The following is a 21,662-nucleotide window of genomic DNA, read 5'->3' as shown; positions in this document are numbered from 1 at the left end:
CACAATGAAATGGCCCCGTGTGTTTACGTTTTCTGGTGTCGATGACAGGTATAAATCTGTCCTCATAAGGGCAGCCGCCGCCGCCGGACACTTCCGACTACAACAGCGCCATTCGTCACAGTGACATGAAGCGAGAAGGAATCATGCGTGGCCTCTGTCAAAATCTGTCACTTCCAAGCAAAATTAAAGGTTTAAATCGACTGGATTACTGATAATGTCTGTTTATTTTGCTAAATGTAAAATACTAATATAACAGTCATTGGCTTTGGGAATTTTAGTCTTTGAGTGAATAATAATTTTGAAGACATGCGATTACTGAATTACTCCCATATTTATCTCCACAACAACGTGTTACACATTTCAACGTACTCATTTGAATAACTTATAAAAGGTAGTTCAAAATATGTCAATGTTTTAGACAAAAAGATGAGCTCAATGTCAAATTTGACTGTAACGAACGAACGATTTAGATCAGTTTCAAAATTTAGAAAATCGAAGAAAGATATAACTCCCCCCCATCATATTATGTTGTATTATCTATTTACACAACAAACACAAAAATCTGCCGACCTGAGTGCTGATCAAAAAAACATCCGAGCAAAATCGCAGAAAATCCAAACTTTATTGATATTTCGGTCACAAGTCAGATTAAAATATGTTGGTCAAAAACAAAAGCATTTGTTCATCTTTTTCTAATCCCTAAAACATTCATTCCATTAATTTTTGCTCAAAATATTTCAAGTTTTTTAAAATTACAAATATGCAAAAATACTAATCAAACAGAGAACGACTAAATAAATAAATAAATAAATAAATAAATAAATAAATAAATACTCAATCCACCTCAAGCGAGAGAGAAGCGAAGATGAGGCCGTAAATATGCATGAAATCACTTTTTTTCTTTTTTACAAACTTAAACATTTGTAGTGTAACCTGCTATTTGATACAACTTCTCACAAACGTCCAAGAAAAAAATACTGTACTTCGTTTTCTAAATTCCTTCATTTTTTTATTTTTATTTTTATTTTTTTTAGTATTGTTGTCAAAAACGTTGACAATAGAAACTCAAAGGCTGTTAGATATTAAGAAGGGGTATTGGAAGTTTAAGAAAACCCTCGTGTCTGAACAAAACCTTAACACGAATAACGTAACAAATAAATAAATAGAGGGAAATCATTTCCGCGTAATAATAAGGAAAAAATGTGGCATGAATGAGCATAATTTGGATTAAAGTGTGTGTTTGAGTGAGAGAGAGAGAGAAAGAGAGAAGGAGCAGATAACAGCTGGATCTTGATTTAGTTGGATAGTCTCTTCCTCCACCTCCTCCTCCTCTCTCATGCAGCCTATCGTCTTCCTGCCTTCAGACCGATTTTAATTTTCTCAATAAAGTGGTCGCTTCGCTGGACGTCAGCAGATCAGATCTGAACCAGGACAGCGGCGTTAATAAGCCAGATAGCGCGCATTGCGGTGATTTGCAGGCTTCTCCAGATTTACCTCCACGGATGACCAGCTCGTGGGGATATGTACCAGGGCATTATGACTACCAACCACGGATCCTCTTCCTATGAGGCCGGGTTTCTCCACAACGCCTCGGCGGCCACCTCTCCGGTTTACGTGCCCACCACCCGGGTCGTCACTCCGATGATCCCCGCGCTGCAGTACCTCCAGACGCCCGGCGCTTCGCAGCAGGGCAACCCGGTTTCGAGCCACTCCGTCTGGGCACAACCGGGTGCAGACCCGGTGCCCTCCTACAACCACTCCCCGGTGTCTCCGCGCTTCTCCTTCTCCACCAGTCCGCCACTATCGTCCGGTGTGGCCACGGCCAGGGAGGCGGTCTCTTACACCAGCCCGCTGAACATCTCTGCCAACGGAAGGGAGCACTATGGTCCGCGGGGCCTCGGCGGCTCGTACCCAAGTCCCTATTCGGCCTACATGAGCCCTAACGTCGGAGGAACGTGGCCGGCGTCCCCCTTTGACAGTCCGGTGCTGCACGGTCTGCAGACCGGCGCTTCTCCTGTCACGACGCGGCACCCAAACATAGGTGAGCACCAGAAACCAATATATTTAAATAATAAGAAATTGTATGGACATATGTTGAATGTTGATGTTTTTAAGGCGTTTTTAATGTGAAAAAAATAAAATAAAATAAAATCAACAAACAAACAATCCCCTCACCCCCCCCCCCCCCCCCCAAATAATAAAGGTTAAATTAAAATATATTTGTAAACTTGTGTCTGACAGGAAATACTATCAGTATAAAAACAAAATATATTTTATGTTTAAAAATTATTTTAAATCTATACGTTTCGTTAAAAGTTTATTTTATTCCCACATATTTTTATGAACCTTTCGTAGAAATTAGTAAAAGAACAATATTTAAAACAAAACAAAGCAGCGAAAAAAACATTTAGAAATTAAAATCTGTTTTGATAGTTGACTTTTATGCATTTTTTCATAATGCAAACGCTGAGACATACCGTTCAATTATTGCTATGAAAAAAAATGGCTGACTGATTAATACAAAATGTAATACAACAAATGATGGTCGCTGTAATTGATAAAAAAAAAAAGAGTTGGAAAAAATCAATCGAGCAAAGAAACTTGCAATTAAAATGAGGACAAAATAAAAAGCAAAATTAACATTTAATGTGTGATTTAAATATATTTGTATTGCAGATAAGTTTTTTCACGCATTAAAAATACTGGACATGGTATTGAAAAATAGCTCTGAATATTAAACTTTCATTTGCAAAGCAAAGGCGTGCACCTGAATGGTTTATTAAACTTTATAGATATAATACTCGGAATCTTTTTAAAAAAGCAACATTAAACGAGCCTGACGGTCGCTGCTCATGGAGTTTAGTGTTTGTGGATTTTATTTGATGTGACATTTCAGATCACAGCAGGTCGATTGGAAAGTGACGAGAATAGACATGAAAATACAACTAATAATTTTATTTAAACTTTGAGAATGTTCCAAATGAAACATTTTATTTCCTATTTTGCGCTATAGGTGGGATTGTGGAGTCTGCTGTACGATAGAGATTTCAAGACTGTTCAATTGTTGTCAGTTTTTAATATCTAATCTTCTTTACACTTCGTTTTTCCTCCCACCGATGTGTTATAAGGGGGCAAATTATTCCCATGTATTTGTTTTACTGCTGTTTTGCTTCAGTTCCAGTGCTGAATAACTCAAATCCTCTTTGACGCCATTGAGTAACGCTTTAAAGCATCTGCTAATATTCTAATCCACTGCAGCTCCTCATCACGTCATTCCTTTCTGGATTGTATTTGCTCTATACTGTCTGTTAGTGTTTAAGCAAGTGACCTGGGATTATTTAAGGTCCCCCCTCCCGTGAGTTTAAAGAGAAAAAGATCAGCTGTGTAACAGTGTGAAAGATAACTACATTGATCCAATATGAACCGTTCATCTCATTACACTGAGACTCGTAAAAAAAAAAGACAATCTTTTTTTTTTTTTTTTGCAGCTTTTGCTTTCCTCCGGCACACAATAATGGTTTCAGTCACAACAAATGACATCAAATCTTAGTCTGATTGAGAAGCATTCAGTGGAAAGCTTCTGAATGTTTCCTATTGTTGTTCAGGGGAGAAAAAAAAGTCTATCTGTTGAGTAAACATGGAAGTAAATGAATTCAGTGACCTTTGCATGGAACAATATATGTTCGTTATTTCTCCGATCCTTGAAATATTGAAATTAAGTATATAATTTGATGTAAAAGCAAAGATAAATCAATCAATCAGTCAATCAACTTTATTTATAAAGCACCTTTCATACTAAAAGCAGTAAATAATTATTTTTAAAAGGAATATTTACATATTTTATCTAAAAATTGCTTCCAATGTGTTTTTTTTTAAATTTTGTAATTTTGTGTTGTAATTTTTTTCATAAAGGAAACGCTGAGATATACCGTTCAATTATTGCTATGAAAAAAATGGCTGATATGTTTTAATGTCTTAAAAAATATTTAAAAAGAAACAATAGGAGAAAAACATGTGGTGTTGTTGTTATTGATTCTTTCTTTTTTTCATCCAAGTTAAAATGAAAATTAAATAAAGCAAATCAAATTACATAATACATAAATTATAATAAGCAATCTTCATATATTGACTATGTCCAATTATATACATTTATATGAAAGTAAAATAATAGAAAGAGACAAGACTAACATCTTCCTATTATGTATTAATGGCAATATTACTTTAATAATAATAATAATAATCATTATTATTATTATTATTATTATTAGTAGTAGTAGTAGTATTGAGTTAATGAGTAAAGAGTGTTAGAAATATTTACTCTGCATAACACCTAAAAACTTGGGTTGTATTATTGAAAAATAATATATGTTTTACTGTATATCTTAATTGCTGAAGCACAAGATAAGAAATTATTAAAATCGCCCATTCTGGTTGTTCAGAGTTGTTTATATTCTTTCTTGAAAAATAATATCATATCACTTTAAAAAATTGTAAAACTATGTTTTAAAATTGAAGGAGGAGCTTCTTAGTACTAAATTAATGTATAATTCAACATAAAAAAGTTGATTTCGCTGTTTAAATATGAACCAAAATTGTAAAAAATGTTGGCTGCATATACCCAGTAAAAATATTTTAGGTGTTTTTTTTCTATCTAAAATGTGTATCTAATCATCCAATTTATAATTAGCGTCATTCATTTCCAGTCTAAGATTCATCAAAATGAGATTTTCAAAACTTTTTATGTAACTCGCACTCAGTAATTTGTCTGCATGGCAGTAACTTCTACTCTGTAACACTCTGTGTAGCTGTTTATTTCCACTTTCACCTTTGGCCTCCTGAAGTGTTTGTGTGGATGTTTTTAAGCTGAGACCTGATAAAGGCGCTCTCTGACACGTACGCTATCAAATACAAAAAGGCATCCATTCAGATAGAGGATTTCTGCTGTGCATTGTTCTGTTTTTGCAGTGTTGTGTTGGCTACATGTGCTGCCTATAGCCCAAGGTTAACTCGCCCTGCCGGCTATGCTTTGGCTCTCAGCCTTGAGGAGGCCCCTCGTACAAGCTCTGCTGCACAGCCAGAGGAGGGAGGGATAGATACAGGCCTGATTTATGCTATCTGAAGGAGGGGCAATAATGCACCTTGAAGTGTGCAGTCAAAGCGTTTTTATGTAGTGGTTTAAATGTGGTTTAAAATTCACTGTCTTACTAATTTCTGCAACACATCAAAGTGTTCTTGCTGGTGGTATGAAGGTGATGCGAGGAGATAAAATCCAAGCTGTCTCCTCCATTCTGTAAATTGATGTCTCCCTTTTCTAAATGGCTAAGTGGTTCCTGGGAGACACTCTGTTATTTGGCAAATGAGAGGCTGGAGATTACATTTATCAGATGTTTGGCTATCTGAGAGGCCCAGGGAGAAGGAGATGTGATGGACGTTTGAATTTGATGGAGCTCCATATACCATCTCTATTTCCAGCCAGGTTTTTATCTTAAGGGGAGCAGTGATAAGGAGGGATTCCATTCAGGCTGCTGCTATGTGGGGGGGGGGGGCATAGAGATGCCTCCTACTGGTTTATGTATGCCACTGCGATACCTCCCTCCTCCCCCCGCCCCCAAAGAATGACCTTTCCGACTCACATTATCTTTTTAACATCCTTTCAGATTTGTTTGATGACTTTGCTGAGGGACGAGAATGTGTGAACTGCGGTGCAATGTCAACTCCCCTCTGGAGGCGCGATGGCACCGGCCACTACCTGTGCAACGCATGCGGCCTGTACCACAAGATGAATGGCATCAACAGGCCGCTCATTAAACCCCAAAGACGGCTGGTGGGTGATCACAGAATAAATGTTCTTCACCTTCATCTTCTCGCTCCTTTTCCCTCAGTATCTTTGTTCGATGAGTGACGTTTTTTGCCTGTTGCAGTCTGCCTCGAGGAGGGTGGGCCTGTCCTGCACAAACTGTCACACCACCACCACCACCCTGTGGCGACGAAATGCAGAGGGAGAATCCGTCTGCAACGCCTGTGGGCTCTACATGAAACTCCACGGGGTAAGAGGAGCACATCGCTAATAATAATGGGAAAAAAACAAAACATAATGCCTTTCATTGTCATGCTTTCTCACACTTTGTCACTTTACAACCTAAACTGAAAGGTATTTGTCTGGATTTTATAGGACAGACTAACAGAAAGCAGTGCATAATTTTGAAGTGGACGGAAAATGCTTTTCAAACTGTTTCACACATAATACTTTTAAAAGTCTGGTTTGTTTTCAACCCTGTTTACTCTGATATTAAATTCTATTGCAACCAACTATGTCTGCAAGCCAACTGACTATTAAGTAGAAAAACAAACATAGGGAAGAAGAGTTCTTATCAGTTTTTTTGGTCTTAAGGTAAAAACACTGTGAGCGATGGCAAACTAACACTGTCCATTACCCTGATCATAACCATTCCCATGGTGAAACATGGTGGGGTCAGATCATGCTCTGGGGATACTTGTCCTTAGTTTTTTTCTGAGCTTGAACTTCTTTGCAATAAACAAAGAGCAAATATTTTACTGTTTTGATGTGCAATGGTGGAAAGCTGATTAAGACATACTCATCAAAAACTTGATGGTATGTATACACATTTGTGTCCGCAATGACAGATGGTTCTTTACTAAAGAGGTTTGACTTTGTGTTGCTTAGTCACATGAAATCTCTCCATAATAACTGACGTCTTTCTGATGTTACAAAAGGTAACATTTTGTCACTTGCTTTTGTGAAGTAAAGTGACAAAATGTTGGTTCATTGGGTAAGAATACCATTGCCAGACACTGTATGTAAAATCTACAAATTATTTTAAGGATTTGCAAGAATGCTCTGCGTAGATAAATTCATTCTGTCTCTTCTCGTCTCTTTAGGTCCCCCGTCCTCTTGCTATGAAGAAAGAGGGGATCCAGACCCGCAAACGCAAACCTAAGAACCTAAACAAGTCCCAAACAGGTTAGCTTCAAACGCACAAGGACTGATACGAGACTTCACCAAAAATAAACTAACGAGCTGCTATATCCTGTCCAAGATCACAATACCTTTTCAAGGTTATACAGTTTACACCAGATGTTAACTAAGCCCGTGTAAAAAGACACACAGGCATTTTTTCTAAATTTGAACCAGACTAAATTTTCATGTTTTAGGTCAGTTAGGATTACCAGACTTTTTCTGTACATTGTCCCAAGCTGTTCTCTTCTCATAGTGTCTTTATGTGCACTTATAACACTGACGCCACCGATTGGAGAAAACGGTGAAGCCAGCAGTTCCGGGAGAGTCCTCCAAACTAGCCAGCAAATACCTGGTGCAACTGCATTTCTGCTGAACTCATCATACAAAATACTTTTCAGTTCAGTTCAATTCAGTTCAGCCCCTAAGAATGGTTATGGAGTAGCCCTGTTGTGATGATGTGCTAAAGGTAGCTTCTTAAAGAGACAGAGGCAAATTTCAAGGCATCAAATTGCAAAGTCCAATTTCGTTTGTTATGTTTGATATATATGAAGCATTTTTATAACAACTGAAACCTGATTGTGTTATAAAATGTCACTGTGTGACTGGAAAATACAAAATGCCGCTCCTTTAAATGTTGTGAATGAACCTATCAGAAGCTTGTGAAAGTATCACATCATTACTTGGGCTTATTTAAAGGCACAGTAGTCTCAACAATTTCTAACTGGAAGAAATAACTAAATAGTTCTCTAAAAATATATAATTCTTATTACATTTAGCTAACAGAAATCACTGTTTAGATCATCCTCATTGATCTAAAACCGGAACATTTTAGTCTGGTTTGATTTCACAAAGTGAAAAACTCAAGAGCAAGCAGTTGTAGATACGAATCACATTCACTGTTCTGCTGTACTCTGTAGGACCTCCAGGCACTGAGGGGGCTCCAGTGACTCCAACCAGCACTCCCCACTCCTCCTCCTCTTCCACTTCCTCCATAACATCCACCTCCAGCACTGCAGTGGAGCCTCGCCAGATAAAGACAGAGCCAGAAAATCACAACTTGTACACACACCATGGCCCGCACACACAAGTAAGCCACTTTGACAACTATGTGACCATAGCTTTTCGTCAGACAGAGACAACACAACACTGCCAAGCAGACTCTGATATGATTCTCAGTCTATCAAATGTTTCTCACCATTTGTACGTTTCTCCTCAGATTTCAGCCCTACCTGCCTACATGGCAGCCCAGGGAGGCGCTATTCCTCTGAAGATGTCTCCAGGTGGACACGGTGGGTCCTCCAGCTCCAAAACAGAGCCTTGGAACAACCTAATCATGGCTTAGGAGACCTACAGCTCTGCATCTCAAAAAACTACCTATGTACAGCATCCTAACAAAACTCTCCAGGAACTGCTAGCTGCACCGTTTTCTCCAATCGGTGGCATCAGTGTCATGACTGCACACCAAGACACGATGAGAAGACACCGACTTGGGACAAAGTACAATTAAACTGGGATTATAAAGGAACATTTTTCGAACTCAAGCCTTTTCCTACAAAACCAGTATGGAAGCACAAACTGCCTAAAAGATACTGAAAGAGTACATGACACTTATGAGAAACACGAGAGACTTAAGTGTAAGTATTGCCTTCATAGCTTTGGACATTTTTCTCTGGTCGTTATGGACATCCAACACACAAAAACAGATCATAAGTGGACAACTTTGTGACAAAGGTTACACCACAGAGGTGCTACACCAAGTGTTATCAGGGTCAGTTTACAGGAAAATAGTGGAAGAAAAATATTTAATTCCTGGCAAACTTTCAAATTATCTATCTGGGAGATTGTGCTAATGATAAATTAGTATGATGTTGTATTAGCAGCTGAAGATGTGAAAGCATTTAAGATTTTATATCTTTGAAAAAGTGAAAAAGAAAAAATAAGTATTTGGATAGAACATTAACCTCAACAATCACAGAGATAGCCTGAAATCATTTTAACTGATAAAAAGGGCAGCAACAGTAATATTTTCTTGGATCCCTGCAAATGATGTGTAAAATAAATCCTTCTTTCATTACAGTAACAAAATCTCAATTTAAGGACCTATGTGCAGTCAATAAAAAAAATGGTGAGTCAGAGGATGGCTACAAGAAAATTGCTTTCAGCTTAACCTTGCCTATATCTACAGAAGAGTTTAAAATAACAGGCACACTGACATAAAAGGCAGGACAAAAACCCAAGTTTAGCTTACATTGGGGGAGGACATGAAAGCAAAAACATTTGGCATTTGTCTTTAAAGGTAAAATTTTTCTTTAGATTCTATAAGTAAAACAAAAAAGATATTAAAGTCAACATTTTTCAGAGTGTGTAGTAGGGATGTTTCACAGCTTCACTCACATCTGGAGTAAAATAAATCATTCTTGGATTTGTAAGGACTCTCGGATAAGAATAAAAATATTCCTTCAGACCCACAGTAACAATTTCATTAAACCAGAAGCTGTTTTGAATCCAAAAACGTTGTGAAATATGTCCTTAAATGTTTGAAAAAGTATGAGTTCAGTCATGGATAAAATGTTAAATGAAGTTCAGAGGTGGTAAATCAAAGTAAAAATACATCGTTCAAATATAAATAACTAAAGTAAATTGCATTTGATAAGCATTAACAGATTTTTATTCTTTATAGTATGAAACAAAACAAAAAAAGTCTGAAAAAACAAATGTATTCCTTACTCTATTTGATTTCACAGCCAGTCCTTGGAAATTATAGAAGCAAACTTCACAGTTTTTAAGTCTTTTCAAGAGAGAAGGAACCCTGGCTCATCTACCAGAAAAACGTTTGCTACGGTTGTGCATCATAATAATTGTTTATAAGTGAAGAGGTAACAGTAAAAATCCTTTAAGATGCACAGCATCCAAGAAGACCTAAAAGTCTTTTAAAAGGAAAAAAAATCAGTTAGGAATTGTGAAACACTCAGCAAAACTCTGCTGCAAAACAACAGAGGCAAAATAAATGAATACAAACTATTCCTGTAAATTCCTCCTAGTCTGTCTCATCCGTCACTCCTCACCTGAAGTATTACCTCAGCGAAAGTGATCTACAGTTTAGTGTAACAAGAACTCCTCCGTCGTGGCTCATTGGCTGTGATTCCTTAATTGCACGTCACGTCTGAAAAAGTTATAAAGACAAACTACCTAACCAGCGTAAATGGTGATTATTCTGAATGAGAGCGTGACAGCAGGCACATAGCTCCCTCTGCTGGCTTAGGATCAGATCTGCATCTTCTAGCCAGTAGCACATGGGGCCTTTGAAAGGTTTGTGGGAACCTACATTAAAATTCACGTCCTGTATAATATGGTTATTGATGGGTAAACTGTACAGAATATTTGCAATGCTTTCTAATCTGCTGCTAGCGAGAGGTAACCGGTGTAAATGTGGGATACTACCTTAAGTAATTACAAGAATGAGAAATGTACAAGCTTTTGTAAAAACATCACTCCACTATAATCATGTACTCTGTTATTTGTGATATATTGTAAGCAAATGTAATAAAGAGAAAGCATTTTGACGTACTCTAAGTGACGGGTGAGATTTTTGATAGTTTTCAATGCGTGATAAAGATTCCTAGCACTACTATTCCCATAATCTTTCCAAACACTCAGTTTTACTAAGAATTTTAAAACTTCAATTTTCCGATTTGCAAATATGCTTGTGTAAGCCTGTGAAAGTCCTCAACAAAAAGCCGAACAGTGAGTTGATTAAACTCATCAGTCAGCTTTTCCCTGACAAACTCCGCACACCTGTCCTGTACTGTCTCCCTCCAGCACTGTTGAAACCTGACTCTCATTTCTTCCTGGAGGCCTTCACATACCTCTGAGCTGAAATTGTAACCGAGTGAAAACACCTTTCCTTTCTCCAAATGGTCCTCTAAGCTTTGATTTTCACCTAAAAGCAAGGGCTCTGCTGCTTCCGCAAGTGCATTCAGCTCCTTTATAAGGAGTTTTTTCTCCTCTTCCTGTTTGGACTCAAGTATACTGTTCATATTTTTGAAGTAACTCTTCTGTTCCTGTTTTTCTTCTGTGGTTATCAAAGGAATGTTGAGCTTCTCACCTTTCAGTAAGTCCTTAGCAACAATAAACACAGTTTCACACAAAGGACTGAGATCATCGATCTTATCAATTGATTCAACGTAGCTCCCATAGTCCACACTTTGAGTTATCATTTCCACTTGTCTGTAATTGAGTTCCTTAAAAACATTTTCTTTGTTTCCTTTAAAGCCCCAACTTCTCACATAGCCAATATAAGTCTTAACTGCAAACATGCTCCACCAGTCTCGGGCCCTATGAACGAGGTTTAGCATGCATGGGTCCGAATTTCTTGCCAAACAAGGACTGTTCATGGTGAAAATATACACTGTCCAGCCTTGAGGGAAGTCCTCTGCCTCCAGAAGCTCTTGAGTTTGTGTAATGATGATGTCCTCGCTGTGTTCTCCGCTGTTGTAGTTAGGATAATAAGGTCCATACATGATGACCTCTTCCTGTTTTTCGATGACCGCCCAGGAGTGCTGCTTGTCTTCCCTGCCATATTCATCCGTGATGTCTCTGTGAAAGGCTAGAAACTTGCTGTTCACCAAGTGGTCTAGGAAGACGTCGCCCGGTTTGGTTTTGAGACACTCTAAAACTTTCTGCACAGAACTTTCTGCGTCGGCCCAGAGACGCGTCAGCTCCAATAGCTCCAATGTGTTCTTGTGACTGATCTTCCACCTGTTCACACATGAGTCGAACAACCAAGTGGAAGTACTGCTTGTCCTGAAAAACAAAATAGTAATTTATTCAACGATTTTATCAGTTGGCCTGAAGCTTATTTATCAGCATATTTTTCTTGCTGAGTTAGTCAGAGCGTTCCTTCTTTGGGTGCAATCTGTTTTTTACTTACATCAAACCATTTTATGTCTCCTAAGCTGCCAATTAAACATTGCTAACCTCATAAAAAGACTAAATTTCAGATTAAAGATGATTGTTCCAGATCTAAAATGCGTTGTAGGCATTTGCATGTATTTGGTCCCCTTTGTCCAAATAAATCAAAAATAAAATCCAACTCATCCAAAACTCGGTCCAACTGTGTGCAAATTAATTTCAGCATAAACAAACCTGTAAAGGCAACTGAGGTACAATAGAGAAAATTATGAAACAAACTTCATCACGAAAACCAGTGGGAGTTTTTGTTATGAGCCAAATGGTTAGTTAATAAGGGCTATGTTAGAAAAGGAGGACCTGCTGCTGCAACTGAAATTACCTGGCATTTATCAGTTTTTTAATTTTTCTGTTATCTTTTGTTTTTATGCATTTGTAGTTAATGTGCAGGTTGTTCTACTGCATGATGAGAAGGCACACCCTGCCTGCTGCTGTAAATATTAGGGTGTAGTTACATCAATCACTCAGCACCTATGCGGTGCTGAGTGATCCTATTACGTACTACTTTAATGCCACAGATACTCCACATGCCTTTCACTGTCTTCAAAGATTTTGAAAAGACTTGGAGTTCACACTAACATGGCTAAAAGATTGAAGATCAACCACCTAAAACTGTGCAGGGATCACAGTCTACGGGGATTTATCAAACAACTGAATGCATTAAACCCCTGAAGACACTCTCACAGTAGAGACAGTTTGCTGCAATAAACAAACCAGGAAATAGTGATAATTGAAGCTAATTAAAATTTGGGCAGATTGTATTACTGTTACCCTCCATAAAATAAAAGGGTTGCAAATTAAAATACTTTGTTGAATTGATTTGGATATTGTTCGTCAGGATCCCAGTTTGTTCAGTTGTTTTGGAATTTGATTTATTTCATTATTCTGTGTTCCTTAGTCTATTTTCTGATTAGTGTAGTCTTGTTTTGGCTCTTCTTTAGTTCAGTCCTTCTTAGTCTTTCTAGTTTTGTTTATTTGTTCTAGTTATTCTTAGTACCTCTAGTTTAATTGTTTATTCAGTATAGTTATTCTTTAGTGTTAAATTTATTTCCTGTTTTCCAGTGTACTCTCCAGCTCAGCTCTTTGTTCAAACACTCTACCTCGCAGTATTTATTCACCTCTTTCTCAGTCATGACTTGTTTGTTCCTCCAGTTACTTCCTGTTTGTCTCTTTGCCCCATGAGTCCCCCAGTTATATCCTTGGATTTATGATTTATTTTCTACCCAGGCCTCCTGTAGATTTCGTGAGTTTGTTTTTTTGTTTCTCATCGCTTCATTAAATATTTTCATCATCACCTTCACACTTCTGCTGTTCTGCATGTGTGTCTACAGTCAGCCACAAACAACACATGACAGAGTGACTGTATTTCAAAAAAGTGTCTCAACCTTAGAATACAGCGACATACTGTTTCTGTTGAATTGCACAAAAAATGTACTTGGAATACATAATGAATGACTTGATTCTATTTTTCAAATATTTTATTCAGTCCCACAACTTTCAGGCTAAATATGGAGATTTCATAATTTATTTAATAAATGCCTTTCATTATTATTTGTGTTTTATATGTAAATATCAGTTTCTCTTTTTTGTTTTTTATTTAATCACTAAATGATTAGTTAGTTGATAGTTTGTATTATGCCTACTGGTTTTTTACATGCATGTTTATGATGCATAATTACACATAAAGTTTCAAAAAAGCTTGCACCTGACCTCAGTACACAAATGCATCCAAATGTGGCTTTAAAAATGCAAACAAATACTAGCGCTCACTTTTTGTGCACGGGATCAGAAAAGAAAAATTGCCACAAACTCATAAGATGCCTTGCAAATGGCTCCCGGGGTTTGAAACCCACATGTATATATCAAAGCATATTCACATGTCAGAATGGTTAAGACAAGCTCAGACTGAAACCCAGTCAAGAATCTGTGTTAAAACTTTAAAAAAACTGACATCCACAAATGTTCTCCACCCCCTTTAGCTTGGTCACTCACTTAAGACCTCCATTAAAGTCTTAAGTGAGTGACTTAAGACTTTTATGACTGTAAAATGACGAAAGGTGAAAAGAAAAATCATGGGGTAAAAGTAATTTTGCAGGAAACCATGTTCCTCGTTGGCCACATCTTAGAAAATTCATCAGCTCGCTTCCGCTCTCAGAGCAGCAGACGTAAGTGAAAACATCTGCCTAAATGAAGTCAGCAAAATGGTGTCGGGATATTTATTTAAAGGTGAGGACGAAGACAGTTGTATACTGGTTTAGTCAATAAGTTGGTCTCAAGTTAAATCATTTAGGCTAAGCTTTGCTTATTTAAAACAGAAGTACATAAAACAAAACATAATGTAGCCTTAAACATACCCATTTTGAATAATTTCAAAGAAATAAAACAGTTTCTTTGTTTGTACCCATTATCTCCATGCGTCAAGGAATGTTCCAATTCTTTTTCTAAATCAATAGGAATGAAAATATTATAATATTTCTGCAATTAGGTAATATGGAGGTTTCTATCTGATGGTTTTAGATGTTAATGTCACAATTATAGAGCTGGAACGTTGGATATTGACTTCCCATGATTATGATAACATCATACTGTATTCTCCTACTTTTAAACTAAATTAAATTAACTTGAGTGGTAAACTGTCTGTCTCTGAAAGTTTCATAAATCATGTTATTCTGACAAAAATGCACCACACCGTCCAACAAACACACAATGAAAACAGTTTTTCACCGCATATTCAGATTAGAGTGTACTCACATCAGTCTGTCTGAATGTTCAGCTGAGTCTGACCAGCCCATCAGGCATTTTCTCCTACGGAGTGGAAGCTGATCATTACATCCAAATATCAGATGCCGCTTACGACTAAACCTGGATGAAAACACACATGTAATTTCGATGAACAGAGCCGGCGAGAAGAAAATGTTCAGAAAGTCTTAAATTATGCCAACGGGGCTGTGGGCTGACAAGAGGACAGAGATGAAAGCGAAGATTAGAAGAGTTAAGGGCTATTTCAGCATAAATATTACAAAGACAGATCTTTTGTTTTACTAAACTCAGATATTTAGGTTACTCACATGGGAATGTCCATGCTGCTCTTCATCTATTGAAGTTTTACTGTCAGGTTCTCTTGCTGCTTGCGAACGCTGAGTCGCTTCCCGGACTTCTGCTAAATGAAGTGACAGCTATGCTCATTACTTTGCTTCCCCCAGCCCAAAGCTCCACCTCTTATGAACACTCACAGTCCTACAAAAACATTCTGGAAACTGTTTCAATAGTCACTCCATGAGTTTGTCTCAACCACACTTTTATCATCTCTGCGTGGTGGCCTTGTTTTTATAGAGTAAGGTGAATAGTTCACCTTACTCCATGCAGAAAGAGTAAATCAAAACCACATGTTTCTTTCATGGGGACAGTGACGCCTCATGAAAGAACAAAATGCAAAAGAGAAGATAAACCGTGACATGTCACAATGATGAATGGATGTTCATGATGGAGGTTGGCTGCGATTCAGCTTTGAGCCCTTGAGGTAAATGCTGCACACGAAGACTATCCAGTGGTATGGTTATAAGAAATTTGATTGTGAGTTTTGTCTGCTGTTAAATAGTTTAAGAGAAATTTTTGTCCTGAAAGTAAAACCTCAAAATTATTTTTCCTAAAAAAAATAATAATAATAATAAAAAAAAACTCCCCAGGGGAGTAGGGGCTGGAGGACAAAACCGAAAAAAAGGTGCCGAAGACATTTGCCTGTTTTTATTTTTTGTTCTCTTTGAAATTTTATCTCGTCTCAATAAAATGGAAAAAAAACATGTACAGACTAAACTGTACAAAGTGGTTCTGCTGTATTAACACAAATATGCTGAGAAACATGTTAGACAAGATCTGACTGTAAGTTGACATCTTATTGTGAAAAAAACATACTGTGATAGATAGCAATCTTGAACTCTGAAATTAATTTCGTTTTCATTATACACAAAGCCATAAAATGAAAAGGCACGATTGATCTCCCTCAGCAAAAGGCTTGAAAGACATCTTAATTACTTTGTCAGTGCTGCTGACACTTCTTTTATAATTATGCACTGAGCTTTGGCTGCAGCAGTACTTATACATTTTTTTTCTTCACTCTGCAGGCTTTTCTTTCTCTAGTTGTCATTCTGAATGCTTTGCAGTTATTGGTGCAACTTTACCTTACCACTCTGTTATGTCTTTCTGTTAGAAAGATGATTGGCTGAATGATTTTATGTTTAACATAGTTTCTTTCATGACAAAATCAGTGGAAGAGCTTTTGCTTGTTTTTCCTTCTCGTAAAATGCTAGCTCGTTGCTTTTGTGTTTAGCTGTGTATTTTTCTGGACTGCCATTTACCATGTGTAAGCTATTTGGTTTTTACTGTTGAAATTAATTTTGTCTTGGCACTTCTATGCTTAGATATTGTGCTTATGTCCTATAAAAAGCCGTTGATGCAACCTTTGCTGCCATTAATAAAACTTTCACCAAAGACAAGTCTAAGGCATCTTTTTGTCGTCTCTGTGTGTTTTGTGAAAGGTCAAATACGGAGAAAGAGTTTGAGATCAGCCTACTTCTGTCTCACCAAGCCAAGTATTCACAGCACTGCATCAGCTGACTTAAACCTGTTTGGATCAAGGGATTACATAGTGATGATGTACAGTTTGCACAATACTTTAAAGCATAAACAGATTCAGAAATAATGACAAGAGTATGAAGGGGAGCTATCAGCTATCAACCTCTTTCCTATTGTTAATGCTGAAAGATTATTATGTAAGAAAGATGAAAAGACTGGTATGTTGAAGTCAATCAGATAAATGGGTTAAGGTTGATGTTCCCAGATGTTTTAAACCTTGTTTGCCCTTTACAAAAAAAGTTGCTTGTATGCAAAAATGCCAGACTATATGCAAAGGTCTGGCGTCACTGCCCCACATTGTCTCAACCTTGAATGTTGACTTTATTTATGAAAACCAACAACTGTGTTGGGTGTTGGCATTTTCATTTGTTGAGTTATGAATGGCCTGAGGTGAGAAGCGATTTATCCTTATGAGTTTATGATAGAAATGTTTTTCTTACATGCGCTGTCGTTTTTTCTTTACTGCAGAAATTCCTTCCGGGTCAATGCTTCTGTGTTTTTCTGTGTATCTTTCCTGGTCAGAAGCATTGACTTTGTGTAGTCTCTTTATTTTTTCTTAACATAGAAAGTATTCCTGGCTAAGTGCTTTGTCACTTCTTTGCTCAAGAGGAAGAATTGCTGATTTGTCAACGATTTAGTTACATCGCCTTCCTTTCATAAGCAACTTTTTACCCCTCGGCTTTAAATGATACAATTAAATTAATTTGACTATGCAATGTTATCTTTAGGATGGGTTCAGACTGTATTTGTTATGATTACATCTTTAGATTGTATTGGTATTGAATTTCACAGTTTTGAATTGAATCCAAATTTTGATTTTGTTAACAAATTGTCTTGTAAATTACTTCCAGGTGGCATTCTCTTGTTAATTAGTGCTAATAAACCAAATTGAACTTCATTGCCCTAATGTGAAGTAATTTACAGTGCATGATTATGAGATATGTCTTATAACTACACTACCACTTTTCTCAGCCTAGTGGTGGAAGTAGGTTTCTATGAATTTGTAATGTGTAAATAAAATACACAATAAGGACCCCAGTTATATGATTAGTTTTGATTTTGGTTTCTTTCTTTTTATTGTCATTTTTTTTTACAATGCAAATAATGTGAATGAAGCACAAGCACTCACAAAGACTTCTCCCTCAGAAGTTTTTGTGAGACTCCTGAGTGAGAAGTCTCACTGAAATGTCTGAAATGTAAAGCTAAAGGTATGCAGGTAACCTGGGACCCTGTAGGCACAAAGGTGTGATTTTCATTTTAGGAATATGTCTAAGCCTGTACACAACTTCAAAAACAAACTGCTGCCGCCTACGGTCATTTCTTTTTGTGCAAAGACATTATTAGATACACCTCTTCAAATGCTTGTTAACTCAAATGTAAAAATCCACCAATTAAGTTGATGCATTCACACATCTACATGTGGCGAAAATGACTTGGAACCAGAAATCACACAATTTGTTTTGCAGCTATTTATAGAGCCTACAATTAATTATAAAGATCATGTGACGGATTGTGTTTAGCTTTGGTAATCACATCTGTAATATGTTTCAGTGTTAAGTGGTAATTCATTAGACCTGACTGGCATGTTTTTTTATTTCTTCCTTGTTCTTTAAACAAAAAGTGATTTCAAGATATTTGTATTTTCTCCAGCTTTGACACAGCTTTGAGTAGTTTTTTGTCGTATAGTTTAAAGGTAATGATCTGTAATAAATAAATATATTACTACAATAAAACCACTGCTACTTATAACATTTTAAAAATATGGACAATTTTCAATTTAAAAGGTAAACTAGAAACATAAACTAGATGTGCTAGGGTGGTTAGGTCAAGAGTGAAAATAGTAAAAGATGACAATTACTTGTTTAATTATTTGCAACCAAATCCATAACTTCAAGTGTAGAATAATTTTATTTGAATTCTTTGCATGAGTGGATTACTTAGATTGTTATTCAGATCTGTTGGGAATTTTTATGCCAAATCATAAGCTCCATTAACATTTAAACAAACAAACAAAAAAACAAAACACTTTGAAGTATTTAATAGCTTTTTTTCTGACATAAGACCCACCACGGTGTGGGGTATATGTTCTTGACACACTTTTGATCCTTTAATATGAATAAAGCATTGTTTCTATGAGGCAGTCTACCTGGATGAGCGCCCATTTTCTATAAATGTCACACTCGTGGGAAACTGAAACTGAGATGTGTAAAGATAAATTTGAAGTATTCACAAGTGTTCCGCATACATAATTACTCTCAGTAATAGTTTTATTTCTGGATTTTGTTTTGAAAGGATTTTATTGGTCTTGAACTTAAACCCTGACATGGAAAACACAGAATGTCTAGAGCAGGGGTGTCCAAACTTTTTGCAAAGAGGGCCAGATTTGATCAAGTGAAGATGCCCGGGGGCCAATAGTTTGTTCGGACATTTTTTAACTACAAAAGTTTCATGCAAATACACTCTGTTATAAAACAATTTTCATTGTCACAATTATCTTTATCTTTCAAATGACAAAAAAAAACAAATATAAGCCACTCAGGCAGATGAGAACAACTCTAAAAACACAAATTCTGCTTTTCTTTCATATCTGGAGAGTCAGATAACATTGAACAAACTGTATGAAATACCTTAAATTTACATGAGTTTAAAAATATCTTTGCCTCAAGAACATTTTAAACAGGAGTTATAAGTAATGCAAAGTTGTCTGTTATTATTAAATCTTAAAACAAGTTAATTTTGCTCTTGTCATTTACAATATCTTTCAGAAAGTAATAGTTTGTGTCACATCTACAGGTTCATAACATCAACAGTAATAACCAAATCTTACTTAAGAGTTTAATAAAAATAAGGGCCATAAATCCAAGTGCCATAAATGTTCTTTTGGCTTTTCACTGTTGATAGTGACAGACGGTTATCGTTCAAAATACTCAATTTCATGTCCTCAGCTCTCCGTGCCACACTGTTACGTGCCAGGCAAACATTCGCAAATTCTTGCTTCTTCTCAGGGCAAATGTTCTCCACCATTTTCATAACACAGTCTTTGATAAAAGTATCTTCAGTAAAAGGTTTGCCATGTTTAGCTATTAACATGGCCACTTCGTAGCTTGCTTTGGTGGTATTTTCTTTTGACTCAGGCCTGCGTGAAGAATCGCTGTTGTGATGCCAGTGCAGCTTGGAGCTGCTTCACTTTTTCAGCACGGTCACTCCCTGTTAGCTTGTTGTATGCGTTAGCATGTTTAGTCTGCTAGTGTCTCTTTACGTTGAACAAGGCAACCGTCTCACAAATTAGACAAGCACAATTGCCTTGATTTTCAGTGAAGAAGTATTGTAATTCCCATCTCTCTTGAAAGCGGCGGCCCTCACTGTTAACTTGTTTTCTTTGCAGTGGCCATGGCAGAAATGAGTGGAGAGGGGTTCGCTGCACGAAGGCAGACTGATAGTATTAAAGTGGTGCTGCCACCATTTGGTGAAAGGAGGAATTACAGTTTCAAGTTTTATGATTTATTTATTCTGTTTGACAGTGCAGGCGGGCCATAAATAATACATTATAAGACCGAAGCTGCGGGCCATATGAAATCTGACCGCGGGCCATGATTGGCCCCCGGGCCGGACTTTGGACATGCCTGGTCTAGAGCATGAGTCTTTATTTTGAATTGCTGAAGGTCAGAATACTACATTGAGTGTAGCACATAGACACAATGCAGTGAATAGACACCATACATATACACTTAGACATGATGCATTGTACAAGAGTGCTACGTACACTTCTTACAGACATAAACTTATTTTAGCACTAATGGAACTCAATATGGAATAAAACATGGAGGAATATATATTAGTTTTGTTGAAATAATACAAAAAAACTAAGGCAGTTTTGAAGGAAAAGGGAAGTTAACAGGTACGTACAAAGTGTACCATTAAGTAAGTGGACAAGTGTGAATGTTCTTTTTCATGTATTGCATTTGATCAAATTAGGTAATTCTGTCTAACCTTCTTATTAAAAACAACCTTATTCGGTTCAATATTCATACTGTGGTAGAAATTAATCTTGAATGAATTTTATTGCTTTTATTTGTATCAGTTGTCATGCCCCGCTTTTCCCCTTCACCTGCCTACCAGAGTCTTTCAGAACCAGGACACAACTTGTCACTCACCTCTATCGGCAGACTGTTTCTCTGATTAGGCAGGTTTGGGCTTGTTGAATTTACCCTGAACTAATCATCCTTGATTATCAAGAAAACCAATTACTCCAAAACAGAAACACAGACTTCTGAATGGGTGTAATGATCATCCCTGTGCTGTGAAATTGAGACATCTGAATGCAATGCAGCCAGCAGCATTTTTTTGAATAACCATAGACTGCAGGTTGTGGCCTTATTTTAATAGAAAAATATTTACATGTACCAGCATGTGTGTATGTGCATTAGGATTGTTTTTTTTAACCCTCTCATTTAATTTATTTATTCATTTTTGAAATATAGGTCAAACTATGTTAAAGATAACAATTGTTGTACTTTTTCTTATGTTTGTGTGTTTAATATTTTCATGTACAATTTAGCAACATTGTATACCTGCTCTGTGTTTGTGCTGGTGTATGCAGGCATTGTGTAAGAGAGCATGTAAAGGAGGAAGTCAAAAAGATGGGAAGCAAACAATTGATTTCAACTGTCTGTCCCCTACATGTTTGGACATCAGAGCTGTCTGTAATCCAGTGGCTTGTTTATGTGCTACGTGATAATCAGGGAGCTCAGCTTATCTCAGTGTCAACAAGCTTTAGTCCATAGTTAGAGGCAAGACACTACCTGAAGCCTCATTTAATAGTTGAATATTAGCATTTATTTAGAAAGTAGAATATTATTTTTCACCCCTTTATGCCAAAGTTGTAAAAGCAAATAATGTATTTACTCATGTTTAAATTTGGTTGAATTTTTCTCCGCATTTCACAGTTTATTAGTGTGTGGACACTTTTGAAATAAGAATTTGTATCAATGACCGGGCAAACTAATTTATCACATAATAGCAAGACAGGACTTCTATAATAAATACATATTTACCAGTCACTCAATTAGATACACTCCGCTAG

At 36.8% G+C, this 21,662-nt stretch overlaps 2 protein-coding genes across 2 annotated transcripts; one reads left to right on the top strand and one right to left on the bottom strand.

The window, feature by feature from the left end:
• Window positions 1-1,024: 1,024 nt before the first annotated feature.
• On the top strand, window positions 1,025-8,901 carry gata4 (GATA binding protein 4). The gene is made up of 6 exons (XM_032586229.1): window positions 1,025-2,041; window positions 5,658-5,824; window positions 5,922-6,047; window positions 6,901-6,982; window positions 7,897-8,066; window positions 8,196-8,901. Exons 1-6 carry the CDS (start codon window positions 1,522-1,524, stop codon window positions 8,319-8,321), a joined length of 1,191 nt encoding a protein of 396 aa, XP_032442120.1. The 5' UTR covers window positions 1,025-1,521; the 3' UTR covers window positions 8,322-8,901.
• Window positions 8,902-9,251: 350 nt separating this feature from the next.
• On the bottom strand, window positions 9,252-15,366 carry LOC116734698 (uncharacterized). Its single transcript, XM_032586228.1, has 3 exons — window positions 15,016-15,366; window positions 14,699-14,809; window positions 9,252-11,782 (listed from the first exon to the last, which is right to left on the bottom strand). Exons 1-3 carry the CDS (start codon window positions 15,039-15,041, stop codon window positions 10,651-10,653), a joined length of 1,269 nt encoding a protein of 422 aa, XP_032442119.1. The 5' UTR covers window positions 15,042-15,366; the 3' UTR covers window positions 9,252-10,650.
• Window positions 15,367-21,662: the final 6,296 nt, after the last annotated feature.

This window comes from Xiphophorus hellerii, chromosome 15 (assembly GCF_003331165.1).
Source record: "Xiphophorus hellerii strain 12219 chromosome 15, Xiphophorus_hellerii-4.1, whole genome shotgun sequence".
In the NCBI taxonomy this organism is placed as follows: domain Eukaryota; kingdom Metazoa; phylum Chordata; class Actinopteri; order Cyprinodontiformes; family Poeciliidae; genus Xiphophorus; species Xiphophorus hellerii.
The sequence above is the reverse complement of the archived record's forward strand: the minus strand, read 5'-3'. Positions and strand labels throughout refer to the sequence as shown.